At 38.7% G+C, this 18,638-nt stretch overlaps 1 protein-coding gene across 19 annotated transcripts in view; it reads right to left on the bottom strand.

Annotated features, from left to right (window-relative positions):
• Positions 1 to 18,638, bottom strand: part of DGKB (diacylglycerol kinase beta) — an 832,080-nt gene that overhangs the window by 570,347 nt on the left and 243,095 nt on the right. For all 19 annotated transcript variants that reach the window (XM_030932056.1, XM_030932048.1, XM_030932051.1 and 16 more), the window contains one exon: positions 12,678 to 12,831. In XM_030932056.1, the coding sequence (XP_030787916.1) occupies positions 12,678 to 12,831 (154 nt within the window). The remainder of the gene's footprint in view (positions 1 to 12,677; positions 12,832 to 18,638) is intronic.

Here is an 18,638-nt window from a genome sequence, read left to right on the forward strand (position 1 = left end):
CAAAGCTTTAGTTACAAAAAGTAGTTAGCATTAGTTAAATTGAATGTTGCCTACTGTTATCGTATTTCTAAACACATGATTTTCATTATCCTCCAATCTAGACACTTCACTTCTTGAAACAATAACCTCAAAAGTTGTGTTTAATAGATAATTTTAATTCCAGCCTCAGGTTCAATTCTTAGCAGATAAGTTTTAGGTACCTGTTAAATTAGTGCCTCTGGTCCAGTTTGTTTTATTTTCAAACACTTGCAGTTCAGATAATGAAAACAGTGACATTTTCTCTATTTCTTAATGAAATAGTCAAAAACAGTAACATGAATTACATTTCTAAATGTATAAGGCAATAAAACACTGGTAATTTAGCTTTTTCTTTTAAAATATTGGTTCAATTTACAGAAATGTATCAGATTTATTTATCACATAATATAATTACATTTCCAACATCTTTACTATTAGTCATAATGAGTAGCATAGATAATCAGAATAAAAATAGTTGATACCAGTATTATCATACATTTCATGATTTTTACACTTAATCTTTCAACTATGCTTGTTGTAGTATATTATAATTATCTTTTGTTCTTTATGTTTATCCAAACCGACAGCAAAATGAGGTAGATGGCATTTTCAGTGAATAAGAAATGTAATAGAGATAGTGATTCTTTATAAAGAGAAGACAGACTATGAGCTACAGTCCCCGATATGAAACTGGGATCAGACAAACCTCTCTGAGAACACACTCTGGTTTTCATCTGTTTGGACATTGGCAAAAACCTCAAACAAGCAATTATAGGGAGAAGGACTTAAAGTGCAGGTCTTTGGGGATAATGTTTGAAAAGCAGAGTAATCTCTGTGAAGGAACAATATTAATAACAGCTCTGGTTGTGTGCAAACACTATTTTTGTACAGTGGTCTTATTTGACCCTACAATTCTGTTTTAAAGATGAGAAAGTGGAAAGTCAGTAAGTAAACTGTTCGTGATCACATACCAGTCAGTCAACGGAGCAAAAAGGTGAGGACAAATCATCTAATTCCAAACTTTGGAATCTTTTTAAAAGCAGTAAAAATGAGATCTGTCTACACAAGTGCTGTCCAATAAAATTTTCTGCAGGCTGAGAGCAGTGGTTCACACCCATAATCCTAGTGTTTTGGGAGGCAAGGCAAAAAGATCACTTGAGTCCAGGAGTTCGAGCTGCAACCTGGGCAAAATAGAGAAACTTCATCTCTATAAAAAAATTAAAAATTACCCAGTAGGGTAGCATGCATTTGTAGTCCCAGCTACCTGGGGGGCTGAGCAAGAGGATCACTTGAACCCAGGAATTCAAGGTTACAGTAAGCTATGATCACACCACTGCAGTCTGGGCAACAAACAGAGCAAGATTCTGTCTCTCGAAAACAAACAAACAAAACAATCAAACAAACAAAAAAAACCTTTCTGCACTCTTCAATACAATAAAATTAACTACCTATGACTATTTGACCAAAATTATTAGTGAATTTAAATTTAAATAGCAATGGATAGCTAGTGGGTACCATATCAAGTTGTGTAGGCTATATACTGTATGCAGATAATACAGTTGTGTAGGCTATATACTGTATGCAGGTAAATAATTGAAAACTATTTAAATTACTCTCAGTAATTTGAATATATTTAAGTATGGGACAAAAATAATTAAACCACCACATATTAAAAGAGCTCATGATGCCAAATTTTCTGTATTTATCACATGAAAATAAATTTCAATAATCTTCTTAAATTTCACTGTACAGATATTGTTCAGAATGTATAATATCTTTAAGAAAAGTGATATGTCGATTTTTTTTTTGAGGCAGGGTCTCACTCTGTGATGCCCAGGCTGGAGTGCAGTGGCACGTTCACTACAACCTCCACCTCCAGGGTTCAAGAGATTCTCCCACCTCAGCCTGCAAGAAGCTGGAATTACAGGTGTGAGCCACCACACGCAGCTAATTTTTGTATTTCTTGGTAGAGACACAGTTTCACCATGTTGGTCAGACTGGTGTCAAACTCCTGACCTCAAGTGATCTACGCACCTTGGCCTCCCAAAGTGCTGGGATTACAGGTGCGAGCAACCATGCGCAACCAATATGTTGAATTTGACCTTTATGCTATGTATGCACACCAAAACATTGAAACATAATTTATTTAATGAATAATGGTAATGACTGACATTTATTAAGCATTTATAATGTACACAATAGTATTTCAAATGATTTACATGCATCATGTTTTCTTTCAGTTTCACAATCGTTAATAAAAAACATACACATATTATCCTCATTTTACATTTAAGAAAGCAGAAGTGAGAACGAGTTGCACAGGTATGACTCAAAATGCAGTCTGAATTGAAGTTTCATTATATTTATTTATTTATTTATTTATTTATTTATTTTTGAGACAGAGTCTCGCTCTGTCGCCCAGGCTGAAGTGCAGTGGTTCAATCTCAGCTCACTGTAACCTCTGCCACCCAGGTTCAAGTGATTCTCCCGCCTCAGCCTCCCAAGTAGCTGGGATAACAGGCACCTGCCACCACACCCAGCTAATTCTTGTATTTTTAGTAGAGACGGGGTTTCGCTATGTTAGCCAGGCTGTTTTCAAACTCCTGACCTCAGGTGATCCACCCACCTTGGCCTTCCAAAGTGCTGGGATTACAGACGTGAGCCACCGTGCCTGGCCTGAATTGGAGTTTTATACTCTAAGCATGATTCTGTGAGGCTGGTCAGAGAAAAATAAATCAGAGGAAACTGTCTTCTGCCTCTCAATAAAAGACCTTCCTTTTAAGAGTCTGGTTTTCTTTTTTTTTTTTTTTTTTTTTTGAGACAGAGTCTCGCTCTGTCACCCAGGCTGGAGTACAGTGGCCGGATCTCAGCTCACTGCAAGCTCCGCCTCCCGGGTTTACGCCATTCTCCTGCCTCAGCCTCCAGAGTAGCTGGGACTACAGGCGCCCGCCACCTCGCCCGGCTAGTTTTTTTTTTTTTTTTTTTTTGTATTTTTAGTAGAGACGGGGTTTCACTGTGTTAGCCAGGATGGTCTCGATCTCCTGACCTCGTGATCCGCCTGTCTCGGCCTCCCAAAGTGCTGGGATTACAGGCTTGAGCCACCGCGCCCGGCAAGAGTCTGGTTTTCAAGACTCTTAAGAGTGGATACATTGATTAAGTCGTAAACATTTGAAAGAATATTAGAAATCATAGCCATAGCTGAGAACTCTAAATTTTCATCTTCCATTTGGCCCATGTCTTGGGCCATCCATCTTAATATGTTTGTGAACATGTATTTATATATGTGCTTGCATGTGTAAACATGCACATATATTTGCCAAATCTTTATGTATGATTTTTCTTATTGCTCATCTGTGTTTTTGTTAGATATACAACTAGCATGCCCTTTATAATCATAAATACAATAAATATTCAGGACCCTTAAGATTAGTCATGTAAAACCAGATCCCAAGTATTGAGGATAAAGCTTTGAACAAAGGAGGAAAATCCCATTTCCACAGACTTTTCATTCCAGGGGATCAAAGCAAGTGTCCAACACCATTGCATATTTTCTAGCTATGACTAGGTGTTTTTATGAGTGAAAAAATGTTATGATAGATTTGGGCCTCTGCAGGGTATTAAATCTCTTATTTCCTTTTACTATAATATTACAAACTGTAAATAAATATTTTTGAATATGAAAGTACAAAAATGTTAAGACAACACTATCATTTAGTATGCAATCATTAAGATGCAAATGAAAATACAGAAATCCCTGTGTGTTGGGTGAATAAATCTAATAATAAAGTAAAGGTGGAAAATTTGAGGACCAAATTTTACTTGGAATATTCAGATAGAAGAAAAAAGAAACCTGATTAATCAAGTCTAATATATTAAAAACCATTTAATGTTTAAAGGAGAGACTTGAAGAGAAATCGTCCCTTACTGGCAGTAATTGTATTAAAAACAAGACCACAAAATTATTGCAAGGAAGAGGTTGGTAGGATAAAATATTTTTTGAAGTAAAATAATTTGTGGATCATTACTTCTAATGATAATAATTAGAAGTATGAATTAAATACTACAGAGGTATATGGAATGTAAATGTTGATATAAATAAATGTGAATTGGCCAGTAGACAGAATTTATTTCATCTTTATTCCTGGAGCATTTCTATGTCAGTAAGTTTATTACCTCAACAGTAATAAGTATATCGACATTAATAAATATCAAAATATTTAAAAATCTACTATGTGTCAGGAATTCCTCGATCTCATAGTCACACAAGCTATGTAGTATGTTCAGTTTGTGTTTTGGGGACCCTGTCTTTCCTTGTTTGCATTGTGGAAACTGAAATAACTTATCAATTATAAAAGATCTGTTAAGGTACAGCACAGTAATAAAAAATACACATACACACATATATATTTAATATCCTCAAGACAGTCCTAATAAGAGAAATATCTTCTTCTCAGCACAATTAATAAAGTATACCTTTGGACAAGAACATTCAGTAAGTCTATTTGGTGAAAGAACATTTCTCCCAAGGTTCAAGTATCTCATTCTCATTGTACAATTTTCTGTTCTTAATTGATTAACTTTCTGACAGACATAAAATAATCATTTTTCCTTTTCTGCCTAAAAAGTACTTGGAGTGTGACTTCAATGCACAGAAAACATAAAATGACATAATCCTCCTATTGATATTATAGCTTATTGATACGTGTAGCATCACAGTGCAAATTAACCATTGCCTCATCAAACAAGCAATGGGAGAGTTGGGAACCAATGATAAGGCACCTAATGTTTTTTCAGAGATAGCTGTTACTACATCTCCTCTCAATCTGAAATATCTTCTGGACCCTTTTACATCTTCAACCTCATTCTCCATGATAGCTTCTACATTACTAGCAGTGTAATTATTTTCTGGCTTAAAATCTCATAATGACTTTCCAATTTCTTCTGGATAAAATGCATCACTTAGTATGACAGGCAAAACTCTTCACCACCTGGTCTTGGCTACCTCTCTCGCCTCATCTGCAGCAGCACAACTGGAGTCCAGGCCAGACCCAGACCTCTCAGTGCTCTTGACAAGTCTATCTTCCTCCAGTCTCCTAAGGTCCTTGGGGCTATGACCTTGACAGGCCCTCTTCCCTCATTCCACTCCAGGCCATGCCCAATACTTAAAAAGCCATGAGCATCATCTGCTCTGGGACCAACAGAAATGAACTTTTTGATCTCCTATCTTAGTTATGAGAATCCCAGACTCCCGGTCATCTTCAGCCTCAAACTGCACTTTCCAGCCTTCCTTCCTTCCTTCCTTCCTTCCTTCCTTCCTTCCTTCCTTCCTTCCCTCCCTCCCTCCCTTCTTTCTCTCTCTCTCTTTCTCTCTCCCTTCCTTCCTTCCTTCCTTCCTTCCTTCCTTCCTTCCTTCCTTCCTTCCTTCCTTCCTTCCTTCCTTCCTTCCTTCCTTCCTTCCTTCCTTTTTCTGAGATGGAGTCTTGCTTCTGTCACCCAGGCTGAAGTACAGTGGTGCCATCTCAGCTCACTGCAACCTCTGCCTCCCAGGTTCAAGCAATTCTCCTGCCTCAGCCTCCTGAGTAGCTAGGATTACAGTTGTGCACCACCACACCCGACTAATTTTTGTATTTTTAGTAGAGACAGGTTTCACCATGTTGGCCAGGCTGGTCTCAAACTCCTGACCTTGTGATCTGCCTGCCTCAGCCTCCCAAAGTGCTGGGATTGCAGGCATGAGCCACTGTGCCCGGCCTCCAGCCTCTTTTTGTATACATTTTTACCAATAGTACTTACTACCATCTGATATGGTACACACATTTACTTTTCCGTTTGTCTGCCTCTCCCCACTAGAATGTAAATGACTAGGGGAAACGGGTTTTACTTTGCTCACTGATGTATCCCTAACAACTTGAACAGTAAATATCAATTTGTAAGTGATGAATTTTGAATCAATGAATACTGAATGCCTTACAGTTCATACACTGCCCTTTGATGGGACATTTAAAAAAACATTTGAATAGAAATGTATATGTTGATTTCTCTCCTTGGAAATCCTTTTGCATCCTTTCCCATCTGTACCTACTCCCCTCCCCAACTTTACCTGGATAAATCCAATTTATACTGGATAACTCCAATTTATCCTGAATAACTCCTGCAATGGTTCACCTCCTCTTTTCCTCTAGTTTTATTTGGGCTCCTGTAGGCACCTCACTGTTTTCTCCAGATAGTCAGTTCAAAAGTGGGTTATAATATTTATTATAATATAATTGATCACATAATTGTTCATCTTTCTGCTTGACTTTAAAGAATCCTCAGCTTTCCCATGGAATTCCTAGCATATAATGAGTTTAAATAAATGGATGATGGGATGCATGAATTAATGAATGAATAAAATAGAATAAAATAAATTACTAAATGACACACCTATCAATTGAGCGCCCATTATTATTTAAAGGGTGCCAGGAAAATCTTCTCTTTCTTTCTTATAAAACAATTGGGAAGAAACAACAACAAAAACTGTCACACTGACCTGCAACAAGTACCAGACATTTCCTATTGCAGATGCAACATTTTGGACATTGTGTTGCACAACAGAAACAAACAGTATGAGTGCTTAAGTGAGTTAATATACTATATTACGCCCTTTTTTAATTACTATATTCTTCAGGAAACTACCAGTTACTAGTAATTGCTGTTGATTTCTACACTATATGTAAAGAAAGATAATTTCTCTGAAGGCAGTTAATTCAATTAATGAATACTAAATGGCTGGAGTTGGCATGGGTGGGGCTAGAGAAGGGACAGGGATGCTACAAGGGACAAATGGTGTCTTGTAAAATTACAAGAGTGCCAGGGTTGCTTCCGAGTTGCACACTCCAGGTGTGCCATCTTATTAATCATTGAATTCCTAGTACGGAACACATTGCACGCTATTTAATTAAGAGTGACACTTTAGCTGAGGCTTTAAGGAAGCGTTGGATTTTCATGCGATAAAGGCAAAGAAACATCATGTAAGAAAACTCAGTCCTAAGTGAGAAGAGCAGGTTTAAGTCACTGGAAATATTTGGATATGGGGTGCATAGGGAAGGGAGATGGAGCAAATAGGGCTGTAGGCAGATGCTATAGCCTACGTGGCATTGTGCTTCATGTCCATGGAACTCAGATTTTATCACTTCTTCACTGTGACTCTGGATCCTGGAGTCTCATTAAAGTAACTCCAGGTGGGAATGAATGTCTCAAAAGGTGGGGATGACTACGACTCCATGTACTCATATATCTCCTGCACCCATACCCTTCACTAAAGCAACTCTGCTTTAGTTAGCTTTACATATAGAAGATCTAAGTCTGCTTGAAAAATAAGTTTAATTAAAAATGCTATGATAGTTGACAGTGAAGGCCTGAAATTTAGAAATTCAGGAGCAATAGAATCAGGCTTCTGTTTGAAAGGACGTTTTGGAAATGGGAAGTCAGAGCCTGCTCTGAGAGCCTGCTAATTGATAGTTTATGATGCAATGATGAATTAAACTATGACACTGGCAGAACGTTTGGGAAGAAGCAGTTATAAAGAGTACTAGAGAGTATTTTGTGATTAACTAAATATGGGAAATGACACAGTGGAGGGTAGGAGGATTCCAATATTTTAGGACCGGGAAGTGGACAGATTCTTGGATGCTATTCACCAAAATAGAAGGTAGGAATAGTAGCAGGTTTGGGTACTATCTAACTAATGAAGTTTCAAACACAGTCAGTTTGGTATCTAACTGTTTGAAATATTTGGACATCCAGACAGAGTTCCATCTAAAATATAGTAAATAAATATTATTTGTGATCTGTGTGGGTTGTGTGGGGAGTAATTGAGGTACATTATGTCTGACAGTGCCAATGTGTTATATGATGCAAAAACAGTCACGTTGAAATGAGAAGACGTATCTAAATAAACTTTAAAAAGTTTTAAAAATCAACATAATTGATCTAGGGTACAGTGCCAATAAATAATTGTTACTTTTTTAAAAAAACTAAAGAAGTGTTAAGGTCATATAAACATCGGGTACTAGGAACTTATAGTGGCAGAAATCTGCATATTTATGAAATTTCTCTCAGGTTATGTTGAGTGTTCAAGTTGTAGGGACTGATACAGGAGATAACAATTTTGATTGATGGTTGAAGTTGTGAGCCTCAACAATCTTTCTGCAACCATGTTGTAGAAAAAGAAAGATTCTAACTGATTTTAAAAGTGTATAAACAGGGTAATTAACAAGTAGTGGACCCTAAGGATGAAAGCAAGATCAGAAATTGGTCATTGAACTGGCAGAGATGAGAGATTAGAGACCTGACATTTGCAATGACGCAAAAGTGGTATGAAAAAGCTGAAGAGATAATGCATTAGGAATATCTTCAAAAACCAAAAGTCAAATATGGAAACAGTAGAAGTAGTGACATTATTTTTAAATAGGTGATAAGAGGCACTTATATTATAACAAATTATATTACGAAAATAAGTCATCTTCTTCATGAAATCCCAAATGGATCATTACATACTATAGTAAATAAAACCCAGATATACATATGCACATGTATAAATACATACAACCTTTATGCCTATTTATAATTATTTTAAAATTTTTATTCTATAAAAACTGAATGTTTTACTTTTACCATATATCTTATAATTGATTATCGTTCTGTAGTGAGCATAATTATTTTTCCTTTTCAGTGTTGCTTTTTCTTGAGAAGCCCTTATTTTTTAGTTGCTATTAGAGTAAAAGACTAGCTACTCTATTCCTGCTGGAACTGTGGTAATGAAATATGGTGAACTATAACAGGAAAACCAAACCAGACTATAGTCCCTCTCTGTTCAAAAGTCTGTTATTTTTCAGCCACAAAAACACCTCATTATACATTAGATAACAGATTATTGCAAAGCAAGATTCTATGAATGGAAAGGCATTTCTTTTGTCAGTTTTTGAGTCAAGGCTACCTCAGCCTTGAAAATTTTATTGTTGTCTATTGTTCCTTCTTCCTCACGGAAAAAAACAAAAACAAAAACAAAAACTATCAAAGGTGGGTCTGAAAAAATATATAGGGTTAGAAATAGTCCTAGACAGTACACTATGTACTTAGTTCTAAAATGTGGAGACCAAGCTTTGAAAAGGAATCCGAGTTTAATTAATCATTGCTGCATGAGGATTACATAGCCCATATTCCTTTCATGTTGTCTGTGCAATTTTTCCCAAATCAAGTACAATCTGTTTTTTGGTTTTTTGTTTTGTTTTGTTTTGTTTGTTTTTTTGTTTTTTTTCCATTTTGAAACCTGATTTGATTTTTACCTCTAATAAATCTGACATCTTCTATTCAGTAGTAAATATATGCTATTAGAAGAAAAGGAAGTTTTAGGTTTGAATTTCTTACAAAATCACCTAAATTATCAGAATTGTTCTCTTCTATGTGTGATACAGTTTTTTAGACAGACAAAATTATCCAGAAGGATTTTCTCTTCTTTCCCAAAACTCAAGGACAATATCATATCATGTAGAATTAAATACAGGACAACTTTCTTGTTTAATTCAATTTAAGGTATGTGTGATACATTTATAGCATGCAACAGAGAACATGGAAGTTTTAATTTCTAGAATCATTTAAAAATATTCAGCCCCAAACACTATTAAACTGTAATACTACATATTAAGAACAGATCCACTGAAACTCATTCCGAGAAAAACAGAAAGTGTGGCGAGGTCTCTCAATTCATGATTGAAAGATAATTATTTAAGAATCTAAAAATATTTTATAAGAAGAGAAAAATGATGACAAACGTATTAGTCACCATACATCTTGAAGGGCTATCATGTGGAATAGGCACACTTGTTTTAAAAAAGCTTCTATCAACATGTGATTACTTTAGGAAAAATACGTTACATCATTAATAGATGCGAAGGCCAGACGCCGTGGCTCATGCCTGTAATCTCAGCCCTTTGGGAGGCTGAGGCAGGCAGATTGCTTGAGGCCAGGAGTTCGAGACCAGCCTGGCCAACATGGAAAAACCCTGTCTCTACTAAAAATATAAACTTTGGCTGGGCATGTTGGCATGCACCTGTAGTTCCCAACTACTTGGGAGGCTGGGGCAGGAAGATCCCTTGAACCCAGAAGGCAGAGGTTGCAGTGAGCCAAGATCACATCATTGCACTCCAGCCTGACTCGTCATTGCACTCCAGACTCTGGAAAGAAAAGAAAAAGAAAAAGAAAAAGAAAAAGAAAAAGAAAAAGAAAAGAAGGGAAGGAAGGGAAGGAAGGGAAGGAAGGGAAGGAAGGGAAGGAAGGAAGGAAGGAAGGAAGGAAGGAAGGAAGGAAGGAAGGAAGGAAGGAAGGAAGGAAGGAAGGAAGGAAGGAAGGAAAAGAGAGAGAAAGAAAGAAAAAGAAAAGGAAAGAAGGAAGGAAGGAAGGAAGGAAGGAAGGAAGGAAGGAAGGAAGGAAGGAAGGAAGGAAGGAAGGAAGGAAGGAAGGAAGGAAGGAGGGAGGGATGGAGGGAGGGAAGCAGTACAATGTAAGGCTTAATATTATGGACTCTTCATCATATTGTCTAAGTTTCATTTATGATTCAACCATCTATTTCTTAATTACATGTTCTTGCATTTTTATTTTTCAGAATGTCCGTTATTGAACTTATCTCTTTACCAACACGTGTGTGTGTGTGTGTGTGTGGTGTGTGAAATGGAGTTTCGCTCTGTCACACAGGCTGGAGTGCAGTGATGTGATCTCATCTCACTGCAACTCTGCCTCCTGGGTTCAAGTGATTCTCCTGTCTCAGCCTCCCGAGTAGCTGAGACTACAGGCACCTGCCACATGCCCGGCTAATTTTTTTTGTATTTTTAGTAGAGACGAGGTTTCACCATGTTGGTCAGGCTGGTCTCAAATTCCTGACCTTGTGATCTGTCCACCTCAGCCTCCAAAAGTGCTGGGATTACAGGCGTGATCCACTGCGTCTGGCCTCTATACCAACAATTCTATATGCTACTTTGTGATTCTAGAGTTGAGAATCTCTAGACCTGTGGCTCTCCTTGATCCTTGAGTTCCTTGCAGGGGATTTTTAAGGTCAAAGTTATTTTCATAATGGAATTGAGATATTATTTGCTTTTCTTATTCTCATTCTCTTTTGAGTGTACAGTGAAGTTTTCAAGAGGCTATATGACATATGATCCAGTAACAGAAACATACTACCAGATATAATTTACCCAGCTGTCCTCCATGAAGCCAGGCATCAAAGAGATTTGCAATGATGCAAAACAATGCTACCCTTCTCACTATTTTTGTTTGTTTTTGAAAATAGTTATTTTTCATAAGAATGGGTTATTTTTTGTTAACAGGTAGTGGGTTGATTCTTGTTATTTTTGGAATGTCTTATCATTAATATGGTAAATCTCAATAGATATCACTCACATAAACATAAGTTCCTTCAGGTCCTCAGTTTTTAAGAGTTCAAAGATTCCTGTGATCAGAGTGAGAAACACTGCTGCAGATATTTCTTCATTGCCAGTGGATTCCTGTTCTGTCCATAGAGGACACTAGAGAGAGATGAGAAGGCACAGGGGTTGGGGCGGTGGGGTGGGGAGTTGGGGGAGAAGGGGTGGACCCTGAGAGAGAACCTGCTGCTCCTGTTGAATCTCTGCAGCCGTTCAGCCCCGTACTGGGTTGTCCAGTGTAGGCTCTAGTCTCTAGCTCATGTTCACACCATCAAAGGCACAATGAGCTCCCCGCTAGGCAATCTGGGACAGGCCACGGTGATGCACCCTCCTCACAGGTCTGAGTTCCTGGGCTACAGACCCGTCTTAAATTCCTGAGCTTGAATTCCAGAGGCAGCCGGGAATTATTATTGCCACAGAAGCACAAAAGCTGGGTCCGCTAGGCAACCCCTCACCTCAGAATTGCATCCCAGCTCCAAGGAATCCTTCCTCAGGGCTTCTGGGTTGTGATTATCGCCATCTAAGGGCAGCACATGTTTCCTGTGAGTCTATCTACATCACCTGTGTTTTCTTTTTGCTTTTTCAACCCTCAAAACAGTTTAACCAATTATACTGTTTTACATTGGGTAATACAGTTAAATTTCTGTTTTCCTGACTGGAGGGAGATTTATACAACAGGTATTAATGTAATTATGCGTCTCTAAAAATCTACCCATAATGAGAGAACCACCATCTCTATGGTGACACAAATTTAAGGTACCTAAAAGAAAAATCAAATCTCTGTTCTGCGCTTACAAATCTAAATATGTGAAAGTATATTGGCAATTAGCACAATAGATATTAAATATTGTAAGTTTTTTAGATATAATTGCTTTATGACCACATTTTCAAATACTCAGCAATCTATACTTATCTAGCTATTTAAAAAGAGTAGTTTTCCAAATTTGATGGAAATATCTCTTCAAATTATTACCTAAACATAGAATTCTAAAGCAAGTGATAGATAAGGAAAAATTATATTTTCTCTAATTAGCTATAATTATACTGGAAGCATTTTAAATAACTCACACAATCTTATTGTGAAAGTCTAAATCCTGCAACAAAACAATTTTTATGCAAATCATCATTCTTTTTTTTACGATAACTAGATATTTATTTAGCCTTTGAAATTTGTATTATATAAACGTTTAAAGTAAGTAAACTTACCGCCTGATAGGAGAGCAGGTTTACTTTTTACCATTGGACTAGAATGAGGAAACTTGTTGCTAAATGACATGAAAAGGTGTGCAGTGAAATCATCAGGAAGCTCGGCTTCCAGGAATGTCTTCATGAATAGTTTGAAACCTTCAAAATCTATTGTCTGGAAAAAAAAAATTTAAACATATACTTTAAGATCCAACCAAATATTAAAATTTTGTGCTGTGTTCAAAATCATTAGAAGTAGAAATGACCTCAAACCATTTTTATATCCAAGTTTAACAAAAGGAAAGTGCCTATTTGAGAAACAGGGTGGGCCGTCCTGGGCTAACATTGGCATTGGGATATGTATGTCTTACCTGTGATGGCATAGCAGGAAGAGGAATAAGTTTCTAGTTAGATATTTCTATTTCCACTATCTGTAATGCTTGAAAAATGTACTCTTTGAAACTTAGTTTCCTCCTGTCTAAATTGGGAATAATAATAATCCCACCCCACACAGTTGTTGCAGTGATTCAATCAGGCGATCCTTGTGAACAAGCCAATACAGAGTCATTTATATACAACAGGCACTCAGAGAGAAAGGAATTTTCCATCTTTTTTGCTTGTCACTAATGGTGCTTATTGCTTTTGACAATGTAAAAAGAGGTTAACCTTAATGTGTCAACTAAATGCCAAGCTCAATTGATATAACCTTCTCAAACTACATATGTAGACTTTCCAAAGAAACATATTTTAAGATCTTACTCTCTGATACTCATTGTAGAACTATATAAATGAGTAGACATTTATTTGGAGAGAATTTTGGTGGTGTTAGGATCTCCATGCCCATTAGGGGAAATGGTGATAGAAGACAACTTCCAATCTCAAGCTTAACAAAGCCTTTCACAGCAGCCATAGTGAAGAGCTTGGTTTCTCCTTGCAGATGAAGGCAGTGGGCCAGGATCTGACTCCTTCCTAGGAAATTGAGGACAAGCACATGGGTGCTCTGGGGACAAAGGCAAGAAAATGGTGCTATTTTAAGTTGGCCAAAACTCCTCGTGACTGCAGGAACAATGGTGCATGATTATTTTCTGGGAAACAGATGTAGACCACATGGAGGAGAAGGCTGATGGAGTGGTCTTGGGTTCTCTCCAGTAGGGCATTTGAAAGGACTAGAAGACTTACAGAGAAGAGGCTGGAATAAAGTCACATGTACCCAGATCAAGAGAGTGCAAGGGCCGGGCGCGGTGGCTCAAGCCTGTAATCCCAGCACTTTGGGAGGCCGAGGCGGGCGGATCACGAGGTCAGGAGATCGAGACCATCCTGGCTAATACGGTGAAACCCCGTCTCTACTAAAAAATACAAAAAAAAAAAAAAAAAACTAGCCGGGCGACGTGGCGGGCGCCTGTAGTCCCAGCTACTCCGGAGGCTAAGGCAGGAGAATGGCGTAAAATCCGGGAGGCGGAGCTTGCAGTGAGCTGAGATCCGGCCACTGCACTCCAGCCTGGGTGGCAGAGGGAGACTCCGTCTCAAAAAAAAAAAAACAGTGGCTCAAGCCTGTAATCCCAGCACTTTGGGAGGCCGAGACGGGCGGATCACGAGGTCAGGAGATCGAGACCATCCTGGCTAACACGGCGAAACCCCATCTCTACTAAAAATACAAAAAACTAGCCGGGCGAGGTGGCGGCGCCTGTAGTCCCAGCTACTCGGGAGGCTGAGGCAGGAGAATGGCGTGAACCTGGGAGGCGGAGCTTGCAGTGAGCTGAGATCTGGCCACTGCACTCCAGCCTGGGTGACAGAGCGAGACTCCGTCTCAAAAAAAAAAAAAAAAAAAAAAAAAAAAAGATTGTGCAAGGGATGGGCTTGATAGTAAGTCCTTGAAGGGCAATTTTTTCCCCCAGTTTAATGTGCTGAGATGCAACTGAAAATAGGACAAAGAGGAAATTTGGCTGGCGGATACTCTCAGTTCTGTTCACATTCCTGGCAGGTAAGAATAAAATTAACTTTGGAATAGAAAGTTTGTTTTTCCAATGTAATAATACTGGGGGAAAGACACAGGGAATGACCGATTTTATTATTGCATTATTTGGGACAAACCTAAAATTAAATATGACATTCAGGAATATCATTAGAGATAGTAAATTTGTATAGATTTGATCATGTGCCAATTAAGTTTACATACGATGTTTGCTTTTTTACCTAATAGAATCTCAGACAATAAAACAATGAAACCAAACACTTTATTTATTAATAGTCCCAAGATTCCGCCTATACCTTAATCTAACTTTTTAATTTAGTTTCACTTTGCTTATTGATTCTCACAAGGACACTTCAGATATTTATTTTGGTGGCAGTAAGAAGACTTCATTTTCTTCCATATTTAATAAATTACCACTACCACCACCATAGAATATTGTCAATTCTAGCCCATGAGGTGGAGGTTGCAGTCAGTTGAGATTGTGTCACTACACTCTGGCCTGGTGATAGAACGAGACTCTGTCTCAAAAAAAAAAAAAAAAGAAGAAGAAGAAGATTGTCAATTCTAGTAGAAGAGTGAACTACATAACTAAAAACTCTAAATAATATAAAAAATGTGAAGAATAGCCTCAGGTAGGAGTAGTACTTCCAAAAAAGCGATTTGCTACAATGAGTTCAGCCAACACTTAAAAACATGGCAATTAGGCCAACAGTCAGACATGAGATCCAAATAGTTTCCTTGAAAATGAGTAACTACTCTTACTAAGAGGGCTCCTTAGAGACGGCCTATTAAAGAGAAGTATTCCACATTCATTTGGGTGAGTGACCAAAATTGATAGCTAATCTTCAACATGTATAAAGGCCCATGAGGAACCAAGAGTTGATTTTATTGCAAAGTTGCAGGAAGTCTGTGGGATGAAAATATTCACAAGCATTATGGTTAGAAGCAAAGTTACTTATGGTAGCACTTCCTTCTGTTCCTAGGTCTTTCATAGTCAGTATTTTATTTAGCAACATAACAGATGATAAGGAGCATGGTCTTTGAAGTCAGACTACCTGAATCTACTCTTGAATCCAACACAAGCTGTGTGACTGTGGACAATTTAAGCTCTCTGTGCCTCAATTTCTTCATCTATAAAATGAGAATAATAGCACCTACTTCTTGATTTGTTAGGAGGAACATATTATTTACTATTTTTAAAGCATCTGAATGACATCTGGCACACAGTAAACACTGTATGTAATTAAATCACTTTTTGTGTAAAGAATCTTCATTTTAAAAATTCACAATTCCAAACAATATTTGAAGAAGAAGCCTAAAGCCACATTACTTCACATGTTTTCATATGCATTTAACAAGCCATGCACGGTTCCTTGTTGTCTTTGTTGCTATTTTAAAAGCTGGTAATAAAATGTGAACTTCTAGAAGTAGTAAAGGACTAGAAATTAGTGAAAGTTTTTCTCTGGATCTGCTTTTGGACCATAATTATACCTTAAAGCACTTCTTTCAAGCCAAGATTTTAACCTGGTAACATAACAAACAAACAAAACCAACAAAAACAAAGAGTTCAGAATAAAGCAATTGTGTTTCAAATTCTAATACTTCCACTCACCACCTAACTGATGTGGGGCAAGGAATTTATCTGTTCTTTTGAAGGAAAAACATGCCAAATCTCAAGTGTGTGCTCTTTACAGAGCCTTTCAGAACCCAGGTAGATGGTCATTAAAATCACTGCCTGTAATTTAATGATGAAAGCCAGAAAAATAACCAACCAAAAGGAAAAATGAACTTTAATATCTATTGATAGAGGCAAGACACAGACAAATGTCTTGGCAGATAAGAGAGGGTCCTCGGAGAACCTCCAATCTGCCCAGGTCATTGTGCACAGGAGGCCTGTCTAAACACGCCCATGGTAAAAAATTCTGTCCCTTAACACATGCTCAGTAACGGAAATAAATCATTGTGAAGTGGTTCAGACTAAGGACCCGCATGTGCACTGGAAAAATGGTGTGGAGCGACCAGAAAGTCATGCTTTATGCAGGGGAGAATCCTGGCCTCTTCAGTTCATGTGTGGTGGCCTGGTATTCAATTTGTGAGGTGGAAACCTGAATGCAGGACCCTTCTCTTTGTTGAGAGCTTTCCTTTCTCTTAATAAATTCCACCCTCTTTACCCTTTAATGTGTCTGCATGCTTAATTTTTCCTGGTCGTGAGACAAGCACCCAGATTTAGCTGAATTAAGAACCGAAAATGCCTGCATCATTTGGTGGCCTATATGGGGACATGAGGAAGGGTGAGTAAAATGTGAACCCTTCCTTTCACTTTCGTTTGTAGGCCTTCCAGTCCTCAGACTTTCTCTGAAGGCAGAGGAAACTGCATCCCCTGCGTCACTCTTGGATTTGGGAATGTCGGCCTCAGTCCAACCCAGTCTTTGCTAAGGCATTTTTCTTCTTTTTTTTCAGGACTGTAATGGCACCTATCTTTTCTTTTACAGTATCAAGGGTGTTCCACCCCAACCCCAATGGCTGCCACATGGAAAGATGTGAAAGTGGTGGCTCCTTGTGCCCCATTCCCTCCCTGCTGGGGCACATGGCCATGTCTGCTGTATGTACACTCGGCGTCCAACAGCCATGCAGAGTGGGACTGAGCCGAAGCTGCTTCCTGGGCCCTAGGGCAATATTGGGGGCCAGAGACCCTGTGCAGACAGGTGGCCAGTGTTCCCTGACACACATCCAAACAGTCTTCCTCTCCCCTGGCCAAGGGGTCCAGCTTGGTGGGACAACAATTAAAATGTTCTCTCTGTTTGCATAAGAACAAGAGGTTTCTTCCCCAGGCATTTCCCTGCCCTATGCTTAAGCTTTTCTTTTTTTTCTTTCTTTCTTTTCTCCACCATGTCAGTAGTTCATAGATTGGTGTGAAGGTAGTTACAGTTTTTGCTGTTACCTAGATTGGCAGGGACCACAACTGATTTTGCGCCAACCTAATAACACAGCCCTGTGAGTACAGAGGGCTTCTCAATGCTAAAGGATTTTTCTTGAAAGGTGTTTTATTAGGCCAGGACTCCAACACACAGGACACCCTTTTCTCTCTCTTGTTTGAGAGGACCCAATTTTAGAGCTTCACCTTAGCATCTGGCTTATGATAGGGAGGCAATTCTTTTGTCCCTAACTCAATTCCAAGCTTTGGATTGAAGCCCTAGGAAAGAAAACTGGATCTTAGGGATCCAGAAGCAGACAACAACGGAAGTTAAAAGGCACACACCACACATGAGTATGACTAATTCCAGTTGATTAAGCCAAGCCTCCCGTTTCATGGATAGAGGTCATGCTAGTATCCATGGCGTAAATGAGGTTTCGCGAACTCAAAGGCTACTTATAGCAGAGGGAAAGGCAGTGAGTGCATGGGGAAGTGCGGATAATCCCATGCCCGAGGCCCACCTGTTAACATGAGTGAAAGCTGCATTGACACCCATGGATGGCACCCTGTTGTGGTCACCAGGACTTGGGGATATAAGGATGAAAGAAGGAAAGAGGAAGCTTTTTCCTTCTCTCTCTCATGTACCCTGGGCATTCACTAGGAAAAGAAAGGAACCAGGGACACCTTGTTCCCTCTTTCTAGATGAGTAGCCATTCATCTGCAGTCTGTGCCCCTTACAGATACATTCTGAGCCGTGGGGCTCCTTTGGAAAAAATGCCTTCTTTTTCCCCCTTGGTCCTCTCTTCACAGATGGTTAATCATGTCTCCATACTACAGGACACTCCTCTCGGATGCATCCTTCAACCTGTGAAAAGTTTATTTCTCAAACCTTAAACTAGTTGGCTTAGAGTTGAGCTCAGGGGAGGGGAACCCAGAAGCCTGACATGCCAGCAAAGAAATAAAATATTTTGGCCGGGCGCGGTGGCTCAAGCCTGTAATCCCAGCACTTTGGGAGGCCGAGACGGGCGGATCACAAGGTCAGGAGATCGAGACCATCCTGGCGAACACGGTGAAACCCCGTCTCTACTAAAAAAAA

Source organism: Rhinopithecus roxellana, chromosome 6, assembly GCF_007565055.1.
Source record: "Rhinopithecus roxellana isolate Shanxi Qingling chromosome 6, ASM756505v1, whole genome shotgun sequence".
NCBI lineage: Eukaryota > Metazoa > Chordata > Mammalia > Primates > Cercopithecidae > Rhinopithecus > Rhinopithecus roxellana.